This window comes from Ranitomeya variabilis, chromosome 4 (assembly GCF_051348905.1).
Source record: "Ranitomeya variabilis isolate aRanVar5 chromosome 4, aRanVar5.hap1, whole genome shotgun sequence".
Lineage (NCBI taxonomy): Eukaryota > Metazoa > Chordata > Amphibia > Anura > Dendrobatidae > Ranitomeya > Ranitomeya variabilis.
In genome coordinates this window covers 293,971,946-293,998,021 of record NC_135235.1, presented here as the reverse complement: position 1 = coordinate 293,998,021, position 26,076 = coordinate 293,971,946, and the positions used below count along the sequence as shown (strand labels likewise).

Sequence of the window (26,076 nt, the reverse complement as noted above, 5' to 3'; positions counted from 1 at the left end):
GTCAGCCTCTACAGAGGGAGATAGGAGCTCTGCAGAGAAGACCGGAGAGTCCTGTTCAGCACAGAACGTGTATGTGTCAGTGTGTGTGCGTGTGTTGGGGCACCTCAGGGTGTCTTCAAATGTGACATAGCCCCCTAGATTTCTTCCAGTAAAATTTGCACTCCAAAAGTCATTTGGCGCTCCTTCCCTTCCGAGGCCTGCCGTTCCCCAATACTGCAGTGTACGACAACATATCGGGTGTTGTTGTGTTCGGGAGAGATTGGTGAACAAATAGTGGGGTGCATTTTTTGCTGGTACACCTCTTAAAAATAAAAAAATGAGCCTAAAATGACACCTTCATGTAAAAAATGCACTTTTTCCATTTTCTCAACCAAGTGTTTCCAACTACTGTGAAACACTGGTTGGGTCAAAGTGGTCACTATACCCCCTAAAAGATTCCTTGGGGGTGTAGTTTCCAAAATAGGGTCACTTTTTGGGGTTTCCACTGTGGGGGTACCTCAGGCAGCCTTCAAATGTGACATGGCCCCCTAGATTTCTTCCAGTGAATCCGCCACCCAAAAACCACATAGCGCTCCTTCCGTGTTGAGCTGTGCTGTGTGCCCATACTTTAGTTTACGAGTACATGTGGGGTGTTTCTATAAACTGCAGAATTAGGGTAACCAAGTTTGGGTTTGCCGTTAACCCTTGCTAGGTTGCAGGTAAAATTGGATTACAATGTAATATCTGGAAAAAAAATGAAATTTTGAAATTTCGCCTTCATTCTGCTAAAATTCCTGTGGAACACCTAAAGGGTTAACAGTTTTTAAAAATGAGTTTTGAACAGCTTGAGGGGTGTAGTTTGCAAAATGGGGTAATTTATGGGTGGTTTCTGTTATGTAAGCCCCTTAAAGTGACTTCAGAAGTGACTTGGTCCTTTGAAAAGTGGGTTTTGCTGTAAATGTGAAAAATTGCGCATAAAACTATAAGCCCTATTACGTCGTAAAACAATAAGGTTTCATTTTCAAAATGATGCCAATATGAAGTAAACATGTGGGGAGTGTAAATTAATAACTATTATGGGGGGTATCAGTATTTTTGTAAAAAGCAGAGAATTTCAAAGTTAAATAATTGCCGATTTTTCCAAAGTTTCCGAATATTTAGCATTTTTTAATATAGAAAGGTAAAATATATTGACTCCCATTTAGCACTGACGTGAAGTACAATATGTCACGAGAAAACAATCTCAGAATGGCTTGGATAGGTGAAAGCGTTCCAAAGTTATTAGCCCATGAAGTGGCACAGGTCAGATTGGCTTAGGCACTTGGGTACAAATAGGCCTAGGGCTGAAGGGGTTAATAAGCTACGTATATGTAAGGGCTATCATATCAAAAAATAAACTACAGACATGCATCTACCTAAAAATACCAAAGAGAATTAGTCACTCCGCTTGGTACCGATATCGTCAAATTTGGTTCTTGGCTCATGGACTATCAATAGAAAAGAGCTTATAAGCATGGAACATGTTCTGCTGTCCCGCAGGGGTGGTCGGTCTCCAAGGCAACAAGCTGTCAACAAAAGAAAAGTGTTAATATCTCAAGCATGGCTGCATATTTTAATAAATAGTAAATTACTAAATTGCTTGTATTTACAAGCTCCTACTGATCTATGGATTTTTTTTTTACCGGAAATACATGCAAATGATAACACTCTGGGCTTGTAAAGTGACTCTAGAAAGATCATAAAGATCATTTGATACCTTTATTTATTTAAAAGGCAATTCATTGTCCAGCCACTCCTTTCTCCAACCAGTTGAGTTTCTCTATTCCACCTAAATGTGGCAGTTTAACGCCACTTTACTTTGCAGAATGGGGATCAGGGCCCTTCAATTTTATATAATGCGGACTCCCATCTGTTAGACACATGTGTAATTCTGCAGAAATAGAGTCAAAGCTGTCCATGAGTGGTGTCTGGTATTTCAATTCCATTGAAGTGAATAGGGTTGAGCTGCAATACCGCTTACAACCTGTGGTGACGGGTGGTACTGTCTTTGGATGAACACACAATCCTTCTGTATAATACCTTTAAAAAGTGAAGAGTCCCATCCTGACACTTGCATCTCTAACTTGATTAATCAAGGCAACGAAAGGGAATAAAGGTGATGCAATTTCACCATGGGCATTATGCTCGGGCACCACTACATAAGAGCACAACAGTAGTATAAATAGGGAGTGGTGCCAGAAGAGAGCACAATAGTAGTATAAATAGGGAGTGGCACCAGTAGAGAGCACAATAGTAGCATAAATAGGGAGTGGTGCCAGTAGAGAGCATAATAGTAGTATAAATAGGGAGTGGTGCCAGAAGAGAGCAGAATAATAGTATAAATAGGGAGTGGTGCCATTGCAGAGCACAATAATAGTATAAATAGGGAGTGGTGCCAGTAGAGAGCACAATAGTTATAAATAGGGAGTGGCGCCAGAAGAGAGCACAATAGTAGTTAGTATAAATAGGCAGTGGTGCCAGTAGAGAGCACAAAAGTAGTTATAAATAGGGAGTGGTGCCAGAAGAGAGCACAATAGTAGTATAAATAGGCAGTGGTGCCAGTAGAGAGCACAATAGTAGTATAAACAGGGAGTGGCGCCATTAGAGAGCACAATAGTAGTTATAAATAGGGAGTGGTGCCAGTAGAGAGCACAATAGTGGTTGTAAATAGGGAGTGGCGCCAGTAAAGAGCACAATAGTAGTATAAATAGGGAGTGGCGCCATTAGAGAGCCCAATAGTGTATAAATAGGGAGTGGTGCCATTTGAAAGCACAATAGTAGTATAAATAGGAAGTGGTGCCAGAAGAGAGCACAATAGTAGTATAAATAGGGAGTGGTGCCAGTAGAGTGCACAATAGTGGTTATAAATAGGGAGTGGCGCCAGTAAAGAGCACAATAGTAGTATAAATAGGGAGTGGGCCCATTAGAGAGCACAATAGTAGTATAAATAGGGAGTGGTGCCATTAGAGAGCACAATAGCAGTATAAATAGGGAGTGGTGCCATTAGAGAGCACAATAGCAGTATAAATAGGGAGTGGTGCCAGTAGAGAGCACAATAGTAGTATAAATAGGGAGTAGTGCCAGAAATCAAGACATTACTGTTTTGTAATTTTTATCACCGTAGGAGATGTCAGTGGTGGTTCATTCAATGGACCGGGTATTATTTCTAGTGCACTGCCAATCAGTCTTTTTATGTCACCATACCCAAATATATTACAAGCACACCGCATAAGTCTGCACAGAGATGAATGGTAGTGTCAGAAATGGAAGAAAGTCCCCTTTGAGTGCTCCCTGCCAAAACTTTGGCTCGTGTCTTGGTAGAAGCGTTTTGGCTTAAACCCCATTCTGGCGTCAGAGTTTCCTTTCGGTGCTCCTTTGACCGAGTTTCACCCTTTTCTTGGTAGAAGCTTTGTCAGATGTCACTCATGGTGTAAATACATAGCTAGTTTTGCTATTTAACAGGTTGGAAAAGTTGGATGAAAGCTTTGGTGGGAAGATCTATAATGGCAGACATATTAGTTGTTGTCACCTGACTTTCCCAGACCTTAGAAAAGAATTAGCTACCTGTAGTTTTTAAAAACTTAACAACATAAACACTTTGGCCGTAATTCATCAAGATCTTTTCATGAAAATTCTGGGATATAAAAACTCAAAAATGTTGTAGTGCACAGTTTATCAAGACTGGAGCACTAAAACACCAATCTTGATGAATCGGGACCATCATATTGACCTGATTGCTATATACAGCCCTATGAATACAAAAATGCCAAGAATTTAAACAAAGAAATAATGGAAGATTAGAAGTAACAGTCACTTAAAAAAAACTTTGGAAGAAAACTTCAGTAGATGCATGCAGTGACCTATGCTACAAGCCTAGACTTAGTGTTTACGGTGCTAATATTGGGGGAAGGAGAGATGTGAGGGGTTGCGGGTGGTGGCGGGCTCATCTCCTGCATTCCACCAGTGTTTTCAAAAGGTTACCCACAGCAACTGGACAAAAAAAACACATGAATGCAGAATGCAGCCAATGGACACCCTCTGCGGCACAGGGAGTGGGAAATAGGAGCTAGATAAGCCCTATTATTACAGATGAAGCAGAGCTGAATGTCTCATTTGACGCTTTGGACTGCGTTGTCCACGCACTATGATGGGGGTAGCAGGACACTCCAGTCCAGATCTGCCTTCTTTGTTATTCCCAAAACTGTCATGATAGATATGAAGGTAAAACTACACCCCGATTCCCAGTTGGCTCTGATATTGGTTTCAGACGGTTAGCACGGCACGATACACCCAAACCTAGGTCTGAGTTGGCATTGCGGAGTGCGATGTGGCCAAAGCCAGTGTGTATTCCCAGTGTTGTGTCTAACCAGAGATTGGCCAAGTTATCTAACAATCACACATTGATGGTATAACCTATCAAAACGCCAACTAAATCTGTCCCAGAGAAACCCTATAGAATAAGGTAGTAGCTTTTCCTGCAGTCTTATGTAAATCAAAGAAATTACATTAGAGGACCTGTCCCTTGCTCAAAAAAATTATTTACACATCTTGTAAAAATCCCTGAGCGCTCCTGATCCTGACCCTTTTTTCCGCTATGTGTTGTGTCGCTCCATTGCAGATTCACATTTGTTGCTTTTGAAACGCCGTATGTGAAATCTCTGCTTGATAGTCCAACTGGGCGCTTCTCCAGAGTCTTCCCTAAGGGTTGTGCTGAATTTCACTCTTCCCCTCTTCTTCACACATTGATGGTATAACCTGTCAAAATACCAGCAAAATCTGTCCTACACAAACCCCTATAGAATAAGGTAGCAGATTGTCCTGCAGTCCTATGAAAATAAAAAATACATTAAGAGGACCCGTCACTTGCACAAAAAAATTGATTTAAACATCTTGTAAAATCCATGAGCGCTCCTGATCCTGCCGCTCTTTTCCGCTTTACGTTGCGTCACTCCGTTGCAGAGATATTCACATTTGTTGCTTTTGAAGCGCCTTATGTGAAATCTCTGCTTGATAGTCCAACCGGGTGTTTCTCCAGAGTCTTCTCTAGGGGCCTACACTTTTACTCTTCACTCCCAGATGCTGCCAATCAGCTACATCAGCCTTGTTGTGATTGGCAGTGTCTGGGAGGGATGAGTAACGCACGCCCCTAGAGAAGACTCTGAATAAACATTGAGTTAAACTACAAGCAGAGATTTCACATACTGCGCTCCAAAAGCAACAAACGTTAATATCTCTGCAATGCAGCGATGTAGCGCAAAACAGAAAAGAGCGTCAGAATCAGAAGAGAGCAGGGATTTTGCAAGGTAATTAATTCAATTTGTTTGAAGTGACTCTTTAAACTCAACCGTGCTCCATCTAAGTGACTCAGTTCTGGTACATCGCTATAAAACCCAATTAAATGCATAATTTGTGCATGTGATTATTATCCTACACGTGGTATATGGCCATAGAGCAGCTATAGAGACATCTCCGTCGCACGTATGCACATTCTTGTACCAGCCTCTAATTTCTGCTTGATGTCTTTCCACGGTATAACATCCAGTGTTCGCACATGCAGAAAATTGTTGTGTAGATGAATACATGCGGGAATTCTATGTGAAAGTCAGCAGGCGAGCGCTCCAAACGTGTTACAGATGGATGTGATCAACATGGGTGTGAGCATGAAATTATCATCTACGTACAGAAGATGTAATGGCGACTCGGGAACAATTTAAAACAGAGACTAAGACGGGGCCAGGGGAAGAAATTGTATCTAATGGGGGCAAAGATCCTGAGACGTGACTAGCGTCCCCCCTGAGAATCAAATGCTCCTATTTAGATGTGGATCCTCCAAGATTTGTCACCCAGCTTTCCCATAATCCTGATAAACAATGAAGCCCCTCTAACACAGCAAGAAGTGCTCTGGGTGATTTGTAGAACATGGCATCCTGATTATAAGTAACCAGTCCTAGCTAGAGTCCATTCTAAGGGGTAACAGAGTGCCCCCGTAAATAGTAATAATCTGCGTGACCCCTAAACCGTGCCAGGGTCCCAATCAATAGTCCTAGTCAGGATGCCCTTTAAACTGTGCCGGGCTCAGTATTACCATGAATAGTCCTAGCCAGCAGAATGTCCCCATAAATAAGGAGAGTGCCCCCTAAACTTTGCCAGGTAGAGTATCCCCATAAATAGTCCTAGCCAGAGTCCCTTCTAAGGGGTAACAGAGTGCCTCTACAAATAATACTACTCAGTGTGACCCCATAAACCATGCCAGGGTCCCTATCAATAGTCCTAGTCCGAGTCCCTCCTAAAGGGCACTATAGTGTAGCCCCTAAAAAAAGTGTGTCCTCATTAGTAGCCATAGCGACCAGAATACCTCATAAATAGTGCCAGATGCTGTCACCATTTTTTTCATGGGAGGCAAACTAAAGTTTATTGCCCCTCGCCTTATATCCACATACCCAGGAGTGCCCACTTTACCAGTGCCAGTTTGCCCCATTACCAGTGATAGACAGAATGCCCCATTACCAGTTGAGCCCCTAATACCAGTGCTAGCCATTGCCCCATTATCAGTGCCAATTGTGCCCTACCACCAGTGCTAGACATTGCCTCATTACCAGTTGTGTCCCTACGACCAGTGCTAGATGTGCCCCTACTACCAGTGCCAGTTATCCGCCATTACCAGTGCTAAACAGAGCCCCATTCCTAGGCAGAGTACCCCATTACCAGTTGTGCCCCTACTACCACTGCCAGTTATCCCCCCTACTACCAGTGCTATACAGAGTGCCCCATTACCAGTGCTAGACAGAGCCCCATTACCAGTGGTGACCCTACTACCAATGCTAGACAGAGTACCCCATTACCAGTTGTGCCCCTTCTACCAGTGCCAGTTATCCCCCTACTACCAGTGCTAGGCAAAGTGCCCCATTACCAGTTGTGACCCAATTACCAATCCTAGACAGAGCCCCATTACAAGTTGTGCCCCTACTACCAGTGCCAGTTATCCTCCCAGGAGTGCCCACTTTACCAGTGCCAGTTTGCCCCATTACCAATGATAGACAGATGCCCCATTACCAGTGGTGACCCTACTACCAATGCTAGACAGAGTACCCCATTACCAGTTGTGCCCCTTCTACCATTTATCCCCCTACTACCAGTGTTAGGCAAAGTGCCCCAATTCCAGTTGTGACCCTACTACCAATGCTAGACAGAGCCCCATTACAAGTTGTGCCCCTACTACCAGTGCCAGTTATCCCCCCAGGAGTGCCCTCTTTACCAGTGCCAGTTTGCCCCATTACCAGTGATAGACAGAGTGCCCCATTACCAGTTGAGCCCCTAATACCAGTGCTAGACATTGCCCCATTACCAGTGCCAATTATGTCCTTACTACCAGTACTAGACACTGCCCCATTACCAGTTGTGCCCCTACTACCAGTGCTAGATGTGCCCCTACTACCAGTGCCAGTTATCCGCCATTACCAGTGCTAGACAGAGCCCCATTCCTAGGCAGAGTACCCCATTACAAGTTGTGCCCCTACTACCAGTGCCAGTTATCCCCCCTACTACCAGTGCTAGGCAGAGTGCCCCATTACCAGTTGTGACCCTACTACCAATGCCAGTTATCCCCCCCATTACCAGTGGTAGACAGAGCCCCATTACCAGTTATCCCCCATTACCAGTGCTAGGCAGAGTGCCCCATTACCAGTTATCCCCCATTACCAGTGGTAGACAGAGCCCCATTACCAGTTATCCCCCATTACCAGTGCTAGGCAGAGTGCCCCATTACCAGTTATCCCCCATTACCAGTGCTAGGCAGAGTGCCCCATTACCAGTTATCCCCCATTACCAGTGGTAGACAGAGCCCCATTACCAGTTATCCCCCATTACCAGTGCTAGGCAGAGTGCCCCATTACCAGTTATCCCCCATTACCAGTGCTAGGCAGAGTGCCCCATTACCAGTTATCCCCCATTACCAGTGCTAGGCAGAGTGCCCCATTACCAGTTATCCCTCATTACCAGTGCTAGGCAGAGTGCCCCATTACCAGTTATCCCCCATTACCAGTGCTAGGCAGAGTGCCCCATTACCAGTTATCCCCTATTACCAGTGCTAGGCAGAGTGCCCCATTACCAGTTATCCCCCATTACCAGTGCTAGGCAGAGTGCCCCATTACCAGTGCTAGGCAGAGTGCCCCATTACCAGTTATCCCCCATTACCAGTGCTAGGCAGAGTGCCCCATTACCAGTTATCCCCCATTACCAGTGCTAGGCAGAGTGCCCCATTACCAGTTATCCCCCATTACCAGTGCTAGGCAGAGTGCCCCATTACCAGTTATCCCCCATTACCAGTGCTAGGCAGAGTGCCCCATTACCAGTTATCCCCCATTACCAGTGCTAGGCAGAGTGCCCCATTACCAGTTATCCCCCATTACCAGTGCTAGGCAGAGTGCCCCATTACCAGTTATCCCCCATTACCAGTGCTAGGCAGAGTGCCCCATTACCAGTTATCCCCCATTACCAGTGCTAGGCAGAGTGCCCCATTACCAGTTATCCCCCATTACCAGTGCTAGGCAGAGTGCCCCATTACTAGAGCCGGTTGTGCCCCTAGCTGGAGCGCCCCGGACCCCCATTATCAGTACTAGACGTGCCCAGCTAACAAGCCCTCTAATTACCTAGTATCCTAATGATAACGCGCTGTGTTAGGCCAGGTCGGAGCTGGCTCAGTGAGTTTGTGCCTGTGACGCGTCTCTAACATTAGTCCTAAACCCTGCGACATGCCTGACAAATGCGTCCGTCCACAGCAGCAGCAGGACGGAGCCGTGCTCCCCCGCCGGGGAAATGGTTTGTCTTCGGGACTCGGCATTGAATAAATAATGAACACGGGAAAAGCAAGAAACTGCGCTCAGGAGTGAGTAGGGAAGGAAGCGGCAAATAGCTCCTCCGGGAGGGGGGAGGACACATCTGTCCCGGTAATAAGAGGTATTATTATACGGGCATCTGACTGGATTACATTGTACAATAGCTGTGTGATCTCCTCTGTGTCCCCCTGCGTTATGGAAATTATGTCGGTAACGTATTGCGGTCGAAATGCTCTAAATGCTGTGCGCGGACTCCCCTATTCAGCAGTGGTAGGTTCCATTTAAAGAGGCCGTGTGCTGCGCGCTGTGTCTCCTGCAGTGCCGCTCATTCCTTCAGTGGAGCCGGGGCCGTGCGCAGCTCCCGGTGTGTGTGTGCAGCTCCCCGTACCCACCATGCCGCTCTCTGTCTCCCCTCTCCCCAGGCCAACATCCTGCGAATGATGGAGGATAACAAGCAGCTGGCCCTCAGGATAGATGGCGCCATCCAGTCAGCGAGCCAGGAGGTGACCAACCTGAGGACCGAGCTGACGGCCACCAACCGGAGACTGGCGGAGCTGAACAGCGCAGACCCCTGTGTCATGGAGAACAACCAGCACAACAGCCAAGGTAAGGACCCCCGAGGCGGAGGAGGCAGCAGCAGCCCCCCTCAATGCCCAGAACTGGCCACATGCTCCTCTGCGGAGACAATGTGTCACCAGAAAGTTTTATTCCTAAAGCTTAACCCTTTGTTGTCACAAGGTTGTTTTATTTTTATTTATTTACAAAATATAAATTTTGACCAATAAATGTAAATATCCGCTCCGAGACGATACAAATTAATTCTCGTGAAAACAAAAAATCTTTTTTTTATCATTTTTTGTTTTTGTTTTTTTTTTTACAAAATAAGTAAACCTTTTCGGAATTATCGACTTCTTTTTGTTAGGGTTTTTATTATTTTCTCTATTTTTTGAGGGTGACTTGGTGCCCAATTTTTCTCGCACTGCCACACGACATTAGCGGGATACACCATGTGCACACGATGCCGATTTGTCTTATTTGGGGTGTTTTGTTTTTTTTTTGCCACGATTTTCTAAAAATCTTGCAACAAAAAAAATACTTTTACTGTGTTGATGGAAAATCCTGTGAAATAAACCATCGGCAACATATCCTGTGAGTACGGCCTAATTTTTATTTTTTATTTTTTTCCAAAAAAAGTTGTAAAAATACGATGACTACTGATTTAAAAAAAAAAAAAAAAAAAATTCTTATTAAAAAAATCACTCATTGGGAGCGCATTTTGTGAATGTGTGTGTGTGTGTATATATATATATATATATATATATATGTGTGTATGGGGGGTTATTTTCCAAAAATGTTGCAAAAAAAATTCAATTTTTAATGCGTTTTTTTTTTTGTTCTTTTTAAAAGTCCCATTAAAGTAACGCATGGTGTGAATACGGCCGAACGTTATTGCCACACTGTGGTGAAAATGGGCCAAGATAAAGTGATGCTTTAGAAATCTGTTACCATAAAACGTGTATTTTGTTTTGCGTACAAAACATAAATAATAATAAGAAAAAATGCTGCTTGTGAACAAGCCCTTAAGAGTTGTGTATGGAAAGGAGCAATGGTGCAGCCTTGACACCCAGAGGCGCTGGTTGTTACTGACAGTAGGGTATATTTACACGTGGAGGCGGCAGAGGAGATCCATGGGGCGGTTTTAATGCAAAAAAAAGCCGCAATATGGTGGTTGACATTGTAAATAACGCCGTTCTGTAGAAATAAGGGTCTGGGCATGGTCCCTAATTTCTGGAGCCGCTATAAGGCAAGGTCCACCTGTGATGGCGCTGCAGAGGCTGTGGCGTTGTTACTGCGCACACAGGGGGCTGTCATCATTCTAGGCTGTAATTATACATAGTGTGATCTCAGCTCTGGGAACGGTTGTCTGCCCCTCCCCCCACCGCCGGCCATTCTTTCATAGGTACACGACATGGATCCCGCGACATTTGTAGACCTCAGCCTGTGACCGTTGCAGGCAGTCACCCTGGTGTTTGCGAGAAATCGCTGGTGACATTCACAGCTCGGAGCTTGTGTCTGGGGAGCGCTGCCCGCCGCAGTCTATGGAGACGTCTCAATGATTTGTGACATTATTCAGCTGACGAACACCGATCTAAATTATTCCTAACTTTCCTCTTGGGTTTTATATCCGCCATCAGGATATAATGTATCATAGATTCATAAAGTAACATATTTTCTGACCTATTGTATCACTTGTTGCATTCACGCTCTCTGCCAGGATTTCTGATCTCTAGGGGGGAAGCGCTGCAGACTGTCTTGCTCGCTCTTCCACTTTTATAATAGTAGGTAACCCAGAAACAGGAATCTTTGGGGTCCTATTCAGAGCCCCTGTTGATTTTTACACTGCCTTTATTGATTCCATTTAAGCACAGTTTTGGGGGGTCGCCGCAGCCCATCATCACAGTTCACTTGCCTCTATCCAAAGTAGGGACCCCCACAACTGTTGGCTGCATGGGGCACTTAGTATAGATTTTTCTAAGATGTAGAATTCCCTTTGTAGATCTACTTTTACTTAAATGCATGTTTGGTGCTTAAAAATTAATTTTTGCAATTGGATTTGGTTTAAAAATTTGGCTTTTGTGCATTCAACTGGTCATAAATCAGCTGAGAATGTGGAAAGCAGTCCAAATGCGACAATCAGAAGGAGCTCACTGCCGGATTCTCAGTTAACTCGTTTTGCAGCTAGCAATAGACAATGTTATTTATGACTTACTTGTATAGCGCCATCATATTCCGCAGCGCTTTAAAGATTTTTTATCACTGTCCCCATCGGGGCTCACATTCTAAATTCGCTATCGGTATGTGTTTGGAGCGTGGGAGGAAACCAGAGAACCCGGAGGAAACCCACGCAAACATGGGGAGAACATACAAACTCCTTGCAGATGTTGTCATGGTGGGATTTGAACCCAGTACTCCTGCAATGTAATGCAATGATGCTAACCACTGAGCCACCGTGCAGCACAGAGGCCGTAGAAGGGGAACATTGCAAAATGACTTAATGTAATCCAGTTGCAAAAATAATCCTCAAAAGTTGGATACCCCCTTTTTAAGAAGCGTTCCTCCTCCTCCCATCTAGGCTTTTATCCTATAATATATTGCAGTTATCATATTATATACCACTTGCAATTGCTCATTTTGCCTTTCTACCCAGCTAATGCTTCTCTTTTCAATTAGGTCATGTTATTAAAAACAGACTACGGTAGCTGAATCCTTCGAAGTTCTATGTAGAAACTAGAGGTCTGTTTTCCCTGCATGAGTTATCATTAGAACTACAATTTTACATCACTTCAAAGTCCCTGGCAGGGGGGGAGAAGCTGAGCAGATGGGTCAGGAATAATGATTAGTGGGTGCAAACTGAGTGACTTTGGTGTACTCAAAATAATGCGCCTGCATGTTTCGTGGCTGTTCGACTTCTGCAACGCATGCAGGGATTGCCAAGCAAACAGGAAATTCCTACATGTGTTGTGACTGTTGAACAGCAGCCGTGGGGACTCGAATATTTTATTCGAGCAAACTGAAGACACTTAGCATCAGAGCATGCTCAGATAACACTTTTCCGAGCACTTTTGCTCATCTCTGGTCAGAAGTTGATCAGGGTTGGAGCTGTTCTGCCAAGGACTTTGCAGGGAGTAGAATTGTAGTTCTAATGTTGACTCATACAGTGAAACAGACCTCCTGTTTCTACATAGGGCTTAGAAAGATTCGGATAGCCAGTATTTAATCATGTGATGTTACAGACCTAATGGGAAAAGAGACAAATTAACTGAGTAGAAAGGGAAAATGAGCAATTGTAAGTACACAGTGCTGTATAATATGACGACTGCAATATATTAATGGGTGTACAAACTTTGAGAGCAGGAGTGCGTCTTTAAATCCTATAATTTTCTGGAACCAACCTTTTTAGGTTTTATGGTGCATGGGTCTTGTATGGTAGCACACAAGTCTCTGTGTTTCCATATTACAAACATATCCTCCATGTGCCCCCATATAGTGCATCTGGAAAGAATTGTCCTATAGGCATTGCTTCTTTCGGTTAACTCTAAAGGAACGTCACAATTCTATCCCCATATGAAGAGAGAACCACAAATGAGAAGCCCCCCGGCGGGTCAGGTGGGCGCACAGTGGCGCATACCATAATCCATTCTATATCTGTGCATGTGTTGGATAAGCCGCAATGTGCAATGCCGCCACGTCTTATACAGTACATTGTCTTATTACATTATATGTTGCAATGATTTAGTGTCTGCCTTTGTCAGGGACATCGGGTTCGTTGAATGATTTAATAACTGCTCCTCTTCATCATCATCCTAATTAATAATCCTACAAGTCCCGCGATAAACCTGTAGTATCTCGGCACACAGTTGTATTAAATGTCATCCGATGCCTTTTGCTGTTTGTTTTTTTTTTTTTTTTATTCTCCCTATTGATGTGATTTTCCTGATGATGTCATTTACTTTTATCTCACTGTAGTGTATATTTGACACATTTGCGTTTTAATTACGGCTCCCCTCCATGTCGCCTGCTGCAGCGGTTATGTGGCAGGAAATGAAAGGTTGATGTTGAAAGTCTAGAAATTGTAATAAACAAGTGTTTTTTATTTTCTGTTTATTATTATGTGGGGGCGGTAGAATTATAATACGATACAATAGAGACTTTCTAAGTGTAAATAATTCTGCGCTTCGTTGCGTAGTTAGTCACTTTTATCATATATATATATATATATTTTTTTTTTTAATGAAAGTTAAGATAGTTAGAAAACGTGAAGATGCCGGTCAGGGGCTGATCATGGCTTCTTAAGGTGGCGGTGGATGAGGGGTCGTGTCCTAAAGGCTACCGTCCCATATTCCCAATTGAGGCATATGAACCTTTTATAAGCTCATCCATGTATTACAGGAGTGGCAATAATGTAACACTACATGTAAGCAGGGCTGTGGAGTCGGTAAGCCAAAATTCCGACTCCTCAATTTCCATGACACCGACTCTGACTCCGACTCCACCAAAATGGGCTCCGACTCCACAGCCCTGACAGGGCCGTGGAGTCGGTAAGCCAAACCTCCGACTACAGCTCCTCAATTTCCATGACACCGACTCTGACTCCGACTCCACCAAAATGGGCTCCGACTCCACAGCCCTGACAGGGCCGTGGAGTCGGTAAGCCAAACCTCCGACCTCGACTCCTCAATTTCCATGACACCGACTCGGACTCCACCAAAATGGACTCCGACTCCACAGCCCTGCATGTAAGTGCTGCATCCGGAGGATAATGACGTACTTCTGTGCACAATAGCTGAAGATCCGGAAGAGGCTGCAAAGGAAAAGCGAATCGCCCATCACAACCCACAAAGGTGCTGTCTTCATTTTCCGACAGCCCTCTGATAGATGCGGTAGGAGCAGATCGGTTGCATCGGTTTTGATACATTTTTCCTTTACTTGTGACTTTTGTATCTGCGGTTTGTTTCCTTTTTTAGGAGGACAGCGGAGGCGGTGTGGTTGGGTCTAATTATCAACTGTAACTTGACTTTTATAAGACAAATTAGAAAACTTTTATCTTTTACATTATTACATCTACTTTTGCTCATTGGTCTTTGGCTGTCTTCACATTTGCTCTACTATTGCTTTCGGCCATAATGATGTGCGGAGTCCTTTGTACAATGGCGTCCGATGGTCTTCGATGACTCGTAATTGGCTTCTGTTTTAGAGAATAAGAATAGATCTTAACATTCAGTGTTGGCAGTGTCTCTCTTGGGGATTGTGTGACATTGTCACACTATCACTGTGGCCGATCAGTGGGTAAGTAGTGGACAGCCCCTTAAAGCCATTTCTGCACCAATACCTACAATGAAACCTGCTGTTACGTGCCACTGATAATGAACCTCTTTTGAAACCCATGTGGCATCTTCACAACATACGGCTCTTGCCCATCATTCCTAGAATCAGCCTCACATTTTTACGCTGTGTGTGACTGTAGCCTATATTGCGCAGATACTTATCTCTTCCCTTAGTTTAGTTAAAAAGTGCCATAATGGATGAAGTCATTAGTGGTTGTGGTAATTACATTCCGGCTCCTCTTCATTGCCGCCCTATCTGTGATTAAAGCATGGGGAGGACATTGAGCAGGTGAAGAGGGAACGACGATGGAGGCTCCAGGCTGTTGTACATTCTGGACGGCCCATCCAGTTTTGCTTTTGTGTTTTGCCCTCAGGAAAGTCTTTACGTTCTTCTGGACGATTAAAGGAGAGGGCGACATCCTTACCAGATATTCTGGTTCATAAACTTTTACGACTGCTGTTCTGAAGATCTACAAACTAGAAAATCTGGTGACACTGACGACCTGTCACTGACTATCGTTCTGAGATGTCTGTTTGTTTCCACCAAGGCTGGTGTGGGTTCGTTTTTGTCCTGAAGGTTTTATAGACATCAGAAGATGCTGCTTAGATAATTTTGTGCTGATTATAGTTTTCCTAACGCTATTTCTTTTGCATTTTGCGCCAGTTACCATGTGGTATAAATGATGCAGTATATTCTATGAATCAGTGCAATTATGACAATACCAAGTATATACAGTTTTTGCTTTTCAATTTTAAGGCTCTACTTGTGCATGAGAGAACACCAAAAGAAAATCGTTTATAGTCTTGGTGCAATAACGTTTTTTTTTACATATTCATTGGAGCTGGGAAGACTTATTTTTATTTTATTTGGGTTAAATATGATCTATATATTTATATATATATATATTTTTTCTTTCTATTCTGGAATTTTCTTTTGTTTGCGAAAAATGTCCCTCTGTGCCAGTTGGATTGCGTGATGATTTTACAGTTCAGGTAGTCAACATGACAATGAGTTGTTGGTGAGGGTTTTTTTTTTCTTTATATTTTATTTAAGGGTGGAAGTTTTTTTTATTTTTTTTTTCTCACAGGTCCTGTAATTCCAGGAAGAGTTCTTATCAAAGGCAGGATTGCAATGACTGATAACACAGGATCCACCAATCACAATGTGATGTCACAGCTGACCTCCTCCCCTTCTCTTCACAATGACCTTTGCACACACTCATTAGATGCGTCAATACAAAAATATGGTCAGTCTGTTCATTGTGTCTAAGGGTACCGTCACACTCAGCAACTTTCCAACGATCACGACCAGTGATACGACCTGGCCGTGATCGTTGGAAAGTCCTTGTGTGGTCGCTGGAGAGCTGTCACACAGACAGCTCTCCAGCGACCAACGATGCCGAAGTCCCCGGGTAACCAGGGTAAACATCGGGTTACTAAGCGCAGGGCCGCGCTTAGTAACCCGATGTTTACCCTGGTTACCATTGTAAATGTAAAAAAAACCAAACACATACTCACATTCCGGTGCCTGTCACGTCCCCCGGCGTCCGCTTCCCTGCACTCCTCCTGCATCCTGTGTCAGCGCGGCCGTAAAGCACAGCGGTGACGTCACCGCTGTGCTCTGATGTACGGCCGGCCGGCGCTGACACAGGATGCAGGAGGAGTGCAGGGAAGCGGACGCCGGGGGACGTGACAGGCACCGGAATGTAAGTATGTAGTGTTTTTTTTTTTTTTTTTTTACATCTACAATGGTAACCAGGGTAAACATCGGGTTACTAAGCGCGGCCCTGCGCTTAGTAACCCGATATTTACCCTGGTTACCAGTGAAGACATCGCTGCATCGGCGTCACACGCCGATGCAGCGATGTCAGCGGGTGATCCAGCGACGAAATAAAGTTTCAACCGATCTGCTACGACGTACGATTCTCAGCGGGGTCCCTGATCGCAGTAGCGTGTCCGACACAGCGAGATCGTAACTATATCGCTGGAACGTCACGGATCGTGCCGTCGTAGCGACCAAAGTGCCACTGTGAGACGGTACCCTAAAGGTACCTTCACACTGAACAACTTAACAATGATATCGCTAGCGATCCGTGACGTTGCAGCGTCCTGGATAGCGATATCGTTGTGTTTGACATGCAGCAGCGATCAGGATCCTGCTGTGATATCGTTGGTCGGAGCTAGAAGGCCAGCACCTTATTTCGTCGCTGGATCACCCGCTGACATCGCTGAATCGGTGTGTGTGACGCCGATTCAGCGATGTCTTCACTGGTAACCAGGGTAAACATCGGGTTACTAAGCGCAGGGCCGCGCTTAGTAACCCGATATTTACCCTGGTTACCAGTGTAAATGTAAAAAAAACCAAACACTACATACTTACATTCCGATGTCTGTCGCGTCCCCCGGTGTTCTGCTTCCCTGCACTGTCAGCGCCGGCTGGCCGTAAAGCAGGGCACAGCGGTGACGTCACCGCTCTGCTTTACGGCCGGCGCTTACAATGCAGAGAAGCAGAACGCCGGGGGACCCGACAGACACCGGAATGTAAGTATGTAGTGTTTGTTTTTTTTTTACATTTACACTGGTAACCAGGGTAAACATCGGGTTACTAAGCGCGGCCCTGCGCTTAGTAACCCGATGTTTACCCTGGTTACGCGGGGACTTCGGCATCGTTGGTCGCTGGAGAGCTGTCTGTGTGACAGCACTCCAGCGACCACACAGCGACGCTGCAGCGTTCGGCATCATTGTCTGGATCGCTGCAGTGTCGCTAAATGTGACGGTACCTTAATGTACATGTGAATTTTGTGAAACAGGAAGTTAGGTTTAAAGTGACCAGTGTTAGAATTACCAGATTTCCATGTTTAAGACCAATTGAGATATTGGGAGAAAAACTTGCCAAAAATATTTAAATAAACATAAAAACTTGATTAAAGTAATGGGTCATTTTCTGATAATGGCTTCTCTTTAAGAATGGTTTTTGCTTCCTTGAAGTTATTTCTTGACCTCTTAACATTAATCAATCAATAGGCTTCGTGTCTGTTGGGATTTGGACAGCGCAGCTATTCCTATACATTGAGCCTTATCTACATATCTGTTATGACTCTGCGGAGAACGCTCGCAGATGAAGGCATTTGGCTTTTTTTTTGCTTAGAAAGCTCCTTTTATATGAAAGTAAAGCCAGTGGTCAGTGTTTGACTATTTACTACTTTATTGCATTTTTCGGAGGCTATGGACATCAAGGAGGGTATTCTGTACTCAGGATCCTTACTTTTGTAAGCCCTGGCCACCTTGTAATGCTACACATCGCCTGTAGGGCCACTGTATTTATACTCCCTCGTTATAACAACTGATCGTTATGGGTTGTCGATGCTTAGTTTATTGGGCTGGATTCCTATCATGAGATGAACTTTTGTATGTGGCCTTCAGGTGGTCCAATATGTTTGGATTTTTAGTTAAAAAAATGGGAACAGCTGTGCGGAAACAAGTTCCATTGTTTTGCTACTCGGTAAAATAATTGCCGCCATCATCATCATCATCCCAGGCTCGTAATTGCGGCTACGTTTCTTTCCTGCTTGATGAATTGTTACAGGCGGCTGCCGTACATCGAGAAGTCAGGAGTTGCAGAACGGTTGAGTGTAATTTTTTTGTATCTTTTCTTTGCCATTGTGAAGAACTGGGAAACCAAATGCCTGGCTGGCAGCTTAAGAATGGATGCTATTTTCCCCGCTGAAAAGAATTAATGATTTCTATGACTCACGGAACATGTTCCTGTTTTGAGATAAACATGAAAACAATGTGTTGTGATTGCATATTCTTCATGCCGGTCTCGTGTTTGGGATTACTTGCATCTCGGGGGCGCAGGTTGGCCACCTTTGCTTTCAGAAGCTTTTCTTTTCCTCCCTTTTTTTAATAACTTTGTATATGATGGAAATCTAAAATATTGGATGCCATCTTCAGTCACTGGTGGAGAGAGGTGATAGTGGTCGATGTATATAAAAAAATATATACTCAGTTGGAAGAAATGATTCATATGCTAAGCTCATCGCGTTTTCTCCGAAGGCATCGAGTCTGTGTGCGATCCGACTAGTTTCTTTGTATTTTTATACTGGCGCTTAGAAATAATGTTCTGCTAATTTGTAGGCCAGGGTAAATATTCTACAACTGAATAAGAAAAAAAAAAACTCTTCTCGTCGTCTTTGATCTATAAATCTTGGAAGATGGTTCATTAGGCGTTGCAATTTATACACATTGCAAAGAAAAAAACTCCACCCAGCTGCTGGGTGAATCGGATTAGATCCAAGTAATGTTCCGGCACTCTTCGTCTTGTGTATAAAAAGCTTTCTGTTCTTTATTATATGCAGCGGGTAAAATAAGTATTTAACAAGTCACCAATTTTCTAAATAGATTTCTAAAGGCGCTATTGACATGAAATTCTCACCAAATATCAAGTAACAACCCATCCAAACCACACAGGCAAAGAAATCAAACCATAGATGTCCATAAATTGTGTAGTACTGAGAAATGATACAGGGGAAAAGTATTAAACACGCTTACTGAAATTTAATTAGTACTATGTACAAAAGACTTTGTTGGTGAAGGAGCTTTAAGACACCTCCTGTATGGAGAAACTAGTCGCAGGCATTGCTCAGGTGTGAATTCAGCCCCTTCTTCCACACAAATACACTTCACTATCTGAAGGTCCCATGGGCTCCTTCTGTGAACTGAGCTTTAGTTCCTTCCATACATTTTCTGTTGGTTTCAGGTCCGGTGATTGACTCGGCCATTCCAACAACTTTATTCTTTCTCTGAAACCAAATGAGTTTCCTTGGCTGTGTTCATGGGATCGTTATCTTCCTGAAATGTCCACCCTCTTGTCATCTTCATCATCCTGGTAGATGGGAGCAGATTTTTTTCTTTGTACATTTGTCCATTCATCCTTCCTTCAATTATATTAAGTTTGCCAGTACCGTACGGTGAAAAACAGCCTCACAACATGTTTCCACCTCCAAACTTCACTGTTGGTATGGTATTTTTGGGGTGATATGCAGTGCATTTTGGCCTCCAAACATGGTGTGTATTATGGCATCCAAAAATTTCATTTTTTGTCTCATCTGACTAGACTATATTCTCAAAGTATTTCACCAGCTTGTCTAAATGTTGAGCAAACTTCAAGCAAGCTTGAACGTGTTTTTGTTCAGCAATGGAGTCTTGCATGGTAAGCGTGCATAGAAGTTGACTGCATTACTTATTGTTTTCTTTAAAACAATTGTACCTGCTGATTCCAGGTCTTTTTGCAGCTCTCCACAGGTCGTCCTTGCCTCTTGGACAACTCTTCTAATAATTATTTTCATTCCTCTGTATGAAATGTAGTTGTGGCCGGTTTATGGTGAAATTATGTTCTTTCTACTTCCGGATTATGGCCCCAACAGTGCTGACTGGAACCTTCAGTAGTTTATAAATTCTTCTATAGCCAATGCCTTCAGTATGTTTTGCAACAATAAGGTTGCAAAAGTTTAGTCATACTATCCTGTACGTTTCAAACCTAATTTTAAGGGTTCTTAGTCATCTTAGATTGCTAGTTTGGACATATTATTGAACTTTGGCTGTTTTTATTACGTAATTTTAAAATCATGTCGCAAACCTCAGTGTCAAATTCTAAGATAACGCCTCCCTGGGCGCAACTGACAGCCTTGATACAACCCTCGTCTTAGAATCTCCGGCACATCTCACGCATATTTACAGCAATCATACCAAGACTAGGACTGTATCGAGGTGGTCTGTGGCACCCACTGAGGCGCTACCGATTCCTCATTAGTATATTCCATGCAGAACATTTATTAGAATCCAGGATGGCATGTATAAGGCTATAGTCGCAGTTTCGGGACGGTTAGGTGAACTGACCGGTTTCCCTTGAGCAGCCCAAGAGCCATTTTTTTGTTGACTTTCCATTATGACGAGATTATTTTTTTTTCTACCAAATTGCATTAAATTGCATTTCATCAGTAGAAGTTGTTTTGCAATACTTTCCGGTCATGTCCTATATGATGAACGCCGGGCACTGAACCCTTTAGGAATCCTAAAAATGTCATTGCTATGCGAATATTTAGTAAACAGTGTAAGGAGCGCTGATATTCGGCAGCCGGGTAACTGATCACTGGAGCAATTACTGCTCTAGGTGTAGATTTTTGATCGCAGATGGTTCCGTGAAGATCCGATTACTTCACTTTTTTTAGATGATTCGGCACAATGTTCGTTCTGACTTTAGCCGTCATTTGGAGGTGGAATACTCCTGGTAATCAACACAATTGGGTTTACCTTATTTTCACAATCTCCAATTCCTTTTGATCATGAAGCCAGTGATTATCGAGCATTAGAGTAATGTCAGCATCTATCTATGGTGGTTTTTTTTTTTGTTTTTTTAAATCTTTCAGCACTATTTTCAGTGGCCATTACATCTAGGGGCCTGTTTATGGATACATGTGTATAGGAACACCCAGGGAAGTTTTTATCAGAAATAGCCTATTGTTTAAATTGGATCTTTTCTACATGTATTTTTTTTTTCGGCAGTGAGGTTTTTGTTTGTTGTTGTTTGCTTTTTTTTAACATGTCTTGATTTTTATAAAAAAAAAAGTTTTTTAACTTTGCAATTGTAACACCACACCAGCCACTGGGTATTTTTTTAGACTCCCACTTCCTATTCTTTCAGAAAGAGTTTACGGCAGCCTCCTTATCAAAGGCAGGGTTACAATAACCGGTGACACATCTATACTACTGATGACACAGGATCGACCAATCCCAGCTTCCTCTTTCTTCGCAATGAACTTTGCACACGCACATTAGATGCTTCATTACAAAAGTTAGGGTCGGAGTTTGACCATTGTGGCTAATGTGCATGTGTTTCTAAAATAAGTGTGTGTTTAAAAAAAAAACAAACAAAAAAACTGCGGTCAATGTGAAAATTACAAAAATTGTATTTTTTAATGCAAATTGTGATGCTAAATGTTTTTTTTTTCTTTTTACACCAACTGTTTTTTTAGCCTACATTTCCACTATGAATTTTTCTTTTCTTTTTGTTTTTTTACGCTATGTATTTTTGAAAACATGTAAGGAACAATAATGGGTGCAGAAATGGTGCAGAAAATCTGCAACATCAAAAATTCATCTAAAGCTCTTCGTGAGAACGTAGCCTTATGGGTCATTTTCTAATGATCGCTTTTATGTCGTTGATGATGATATATTGCCATCTCCATATATTCTATTGAAAAAAAAAAAAAAGCATTTGCCACCCTAAGGGTCCTCGGTCCAAGTATTCACCGTAAAACTTTACCGTGTTTGCTCGGCATTAGTGCTGAGTTAGCGGATGCACCTGTCTACAAGCGGCACCTGTGATTGTTAAAGCTCTCAGCATCGATCAAAGCCATATCTAAAATATTGCCGGCACATCATCTGCCGCCCACAGCTCAATGATTTAGGAACTCCCAAAACAGCAAACACAGAAAAAATGTGACAAAACAGTTTCTAGCCTGATGAGTGATCGTCTCCCCATGGGAGAATGCTCTTTGCTAAATACCTAGGGGCAGAATTTCGCAATAAAAATATTTCGATGAATTTCTGTTTTATGAGCCTAGCCCGGCTGTGCTTCACGGAGTGATGTCACCTGGGTCTGGAGATGTCCTTCTCATTACTAAGGAAATAATTTCGTAGTGCTGCGTAGCCTCCAATATTGTTTCCTCTGTTGCTTGTGCTCCTAAACTATGCCATCAAGGGCTTACACCTTGTCATCGTCCTACAGCAGACTTACCCATACAATGGACACTTTGGATTCTGAGCCTTTGGATCTTTGGGCTGATTTTCATATCCACATTTCGGCCAACCAACAGCCTCGTAGACCAATATAAGACTGTAGCTCAGGTCAAGAGACCCCCATCCAGTCTGGAAGTCATGGACTTCTTATAGACTTGTATGACGTGGGCCATGTTGGACACTTGGGGGGAGCAGAGTTTGATTTCCTTCGAACTCACTTATTCTGTTGGGCACCCATTGATCTTCTTGGAAGTCAAGTAATTTTTTTTTATTTATTTATTTTTTTAGGGGTAGCTCCAAACTTATTAGCCAAAACAAAAAAAATCTTTTACTATGAAGGACGTGGGAAATTTGTGACTTAAACTGGTTTTGCAGATTTGTGTTGCACACTCTGAATACAAACACCGGTCTCCTGACCCAAACTAAACAGTCTTAGGTTTGCTCTACGAGGCTGTTGAGTTTGGGTCAAGAGCCGGTCCAGACATCGACGTTCACACTCAGATGTGTAAGATCGGCCTCACACCAATGGGTCAGTTATTTCAGTAGGCCGTGTGTAATCCCTTACTTGCTAATAACTGAACCCTTCCTGCTCAGTTCCCCATAGTTTATCCCTAGAGACCCACTGATCAGTGTATTGTAGGTGTACCCCACCTTTTAACCTTACTGCAGACTTGTAGCGTATAGCTGCAATAAGAAAATCCCACAGCGTTATTTGTATCAGAAAATGACTGCATGAGCTGTAATACCAGACATGGCCCTTGGACAGGAGTGGCACTGTTTGAAAAGCTGATCGCTTTTCCTTAATCACAGACTGCCCCTTTTTTAAAAAAAATATTTTTTTTTGTTGTAAAGAATAGTATAAGGGGAGGACAACGCAGGGAAACTTGTTTAGCAGTTTTTCAAGACCCCTTAGGGCACTTGGAGGTCACTTGTGTACATAGTTACCAGATTAGCTCCCGGAGGCTAGCTGATCTTTCTAGTCATGTTCTTGCCTACTTCTAAGGGTATGTGTCCACGTTCAGGATGGCCGGCGGTTTGGACGGAGCGGCAAACTGGCTCCGCCCCAAAGCCCCGCCCCCTTCTGTAGACGCGATGATGCCGGATGTGTTCATTGCACACATCCGGAATCATCGCACCCCACACATAGGGCTCTGTGTTTTACCTTGCGGCGGCGCAGCATCGTAGAGTGGCTCTAAGAAACCATCAGTCAGTGGCAAAAAGATCCCCGGGTATATTTATCAAGCTAAATGCATCAGAATTCTGGAGTAATTTGCACCAAAGAACTGTTTTGTGTCTCGCACCAGATCTCTTATATCTTTTAGACTCTTTACGACCTGTTCGACAAGTGGCATGGCATATTGGAAAAACGGTTTGTCTTATCATGCAACACCAAGTGTCAAAATTGTGTCGAAAAATTTTTTGGGCACAAATGTGTAGGCGGGGTAAACCTAGACAGAACCGTCTTAAAGGGAATCTGTGAGTAGGTTTTTGCTTTGTAATCTGACCGAAGCATGATGTAGGAACAAAGACCCTGATTCCAATGATGTATCCTTATACTGGATGCAGCAGTTGTGAGAGAATCACAGTTTTGTTTGCTGCAGAGCTCAAATGCTGAGCCCTGTATAACTCCGCCCACAACACGGATTAGCTGCTTTCTGTGTATGCTGTATATTGACAGCTGCCAATCAGTGGTGGGGGCGGGGCTGGACAAGAAGGCACAAGACACCTAGCTCTAGCGATAATCTCCTGCTGATAAAACACTGATTTTATTGAAGCAGTCCAGCAAGAGTGACACATCTCTGGAATCAGGGTCTCCACCCCTACATCATGCTGCGCTCAGATTATTTAGCTGGCATATTCCCTTTAAAATTAGATTACGCCTGAGCCACTGATTAAATCTGACACCCATAGACTGACTAGTCTAAAACGTAAGAATTAATCAGTGTTGATAAATGTCCCCATTGTGTTTCATTGTCGCACTCGACGTACCTCATGTTCCAATTGTCACGAACCCCAAAATACCGAATAATTTGATTTGTTAAGGACAGCACCAGGTACAATGTCCATTTTGGAGATAACAAAAGAGAATCGATTAATGTCTGGCAATTAATAAGTTAAAGACCATAAAAGCGGGCTATAAAACAAAAAGAACAGTCTTTAAATAACCGAGATGTATAATTGAGGATATTAATATATCCCTCCCCAAAAAAAAACTAATGGGCTCCAGCTGTAAATTATATATGGGCTTACAATAATTGAATGCGGCGGATAGAAGATTGAGGAGGATCACTTGTTACGAGGCCTTAGAACAATCTGTATCCGGAACCTGAACATACAGGGAACTCTGATAATTGGACTATGGCGCTGCTCAGCTATTCTTCCCTATTAGCAGTTCTGGAAATTTGATTCTTTTTTTTTCCCCTCCTGTCTTCATTTCTTCATGCAGCAGTATTTATACCATTCTGTTCTGCCAGTGTTATTTCACCTATGGTGAAACCTAAGCCTACTATATTGAAAGCCAGTAGGGGATCATGTGTGAACACGTGCCAAGATTTGCAGCTTCTGCTGTGGAAGATACAAGCTTGCCGCATGCAAAATACACCGCCAAAAATGATTATTTGTAGCCGTGCCCTGTTCAGTGTCCCCAAATATCTGATTGGAACAAACCTTACATAGAGCATCATGGAAAGAGGCCATAATGGTCATTACCTTATCACAATACCACTATACTGCAAGATGCAGATGGACCCCAGTGATTAAAAAAAAAAGCGGGGGCAGCGCAGGTGCAGAATACTGATGATCATCCATGGGGGAAGAACGGGGTGGGGGGTTTAGTATTATAAAAGCAGACGGATAAGGGTTATAAATGGTACCAGCACACAGATACATGTAGTGCACCATGCCGGCTTACAGGCCATGTTATTAGATCAGGCAGGCTATCCAGTACTATGTAAGTGCACCCCACAAGGACAGATACCCCAATTGCTCCACGATCATTACAGGATCTGACTGCACCCTGCAAAGATTGAAAAGTACATGAGGTATTCATTACAATCTTGTTCAGGCCGCCAGATCTAGTATGGGCATGACCAATAAGCTGAAATCCGGCATGGTGCACTACACGTATGTGTGCGACTGATGTTTTATCTCTGTGCATTTATCCCCCATGGTTGATAGATGTGACTGGTTGCTCATCAGTATTTTGCACCTGCTCCAGCATTTCTGCAGAATACGGCACCTAGATTTTTTGCTATGTGTTAGGACTTTTGTTTGTTTTTTTTTATCAGTTCTTATGGTCTAACCTTCAAGAAATAGGAGGAGTGGGTATCCTGCGCTCGTTTGTGTATCCAAAACAAATCTAAGGAACTGCAATGAAGGCAACAGTGGGTTAATGTCGACCCGTGTTTCTAAGTGCTCGGACTTCACCAGGAGAACTACAAAGACATGGGTAAACTTTGTTTCTAAAATGAGACCAATAGCCAGCGGCAATACTCGCCATATTACTGATCCGGAATACGCGCCATATTACTGATCCGGAC

General features: G+C 43.3%; 1 protein-coding gene across 8 annotated transcripts in view; it reads left to right on the top strand.

Annotated features, from left to right (window-relative positions):
• KAZN (kazrin, periplakin interacting protein) overlaps positions 1 to 26,076 on the top strand; it is a 695,856-nt gene that overhangs the window by 525,125 nt on the left and 144,655 nt on the right. For 6 of the 8 annotated variants that reach the window (XM_077250253.1, XM_077250257.1, XM_077250254.1 and 3 more), the window contains exon 3: positions 9,275 to 9,458. In XM_077250253.1, the coding sequence (XP_077106368.1) occupies positions 9,275 to 9,458 (184 nt within the window). Of the gene's footprint in view, positions 1 to 8,889; positions 8,974 to 9,274; positions 9,459 to 26,076 lie in introns of those variants that run through there. The other 2 variants (XM_077250262.1, XM_077250258.1) reach the window with 2 other exon arrangements.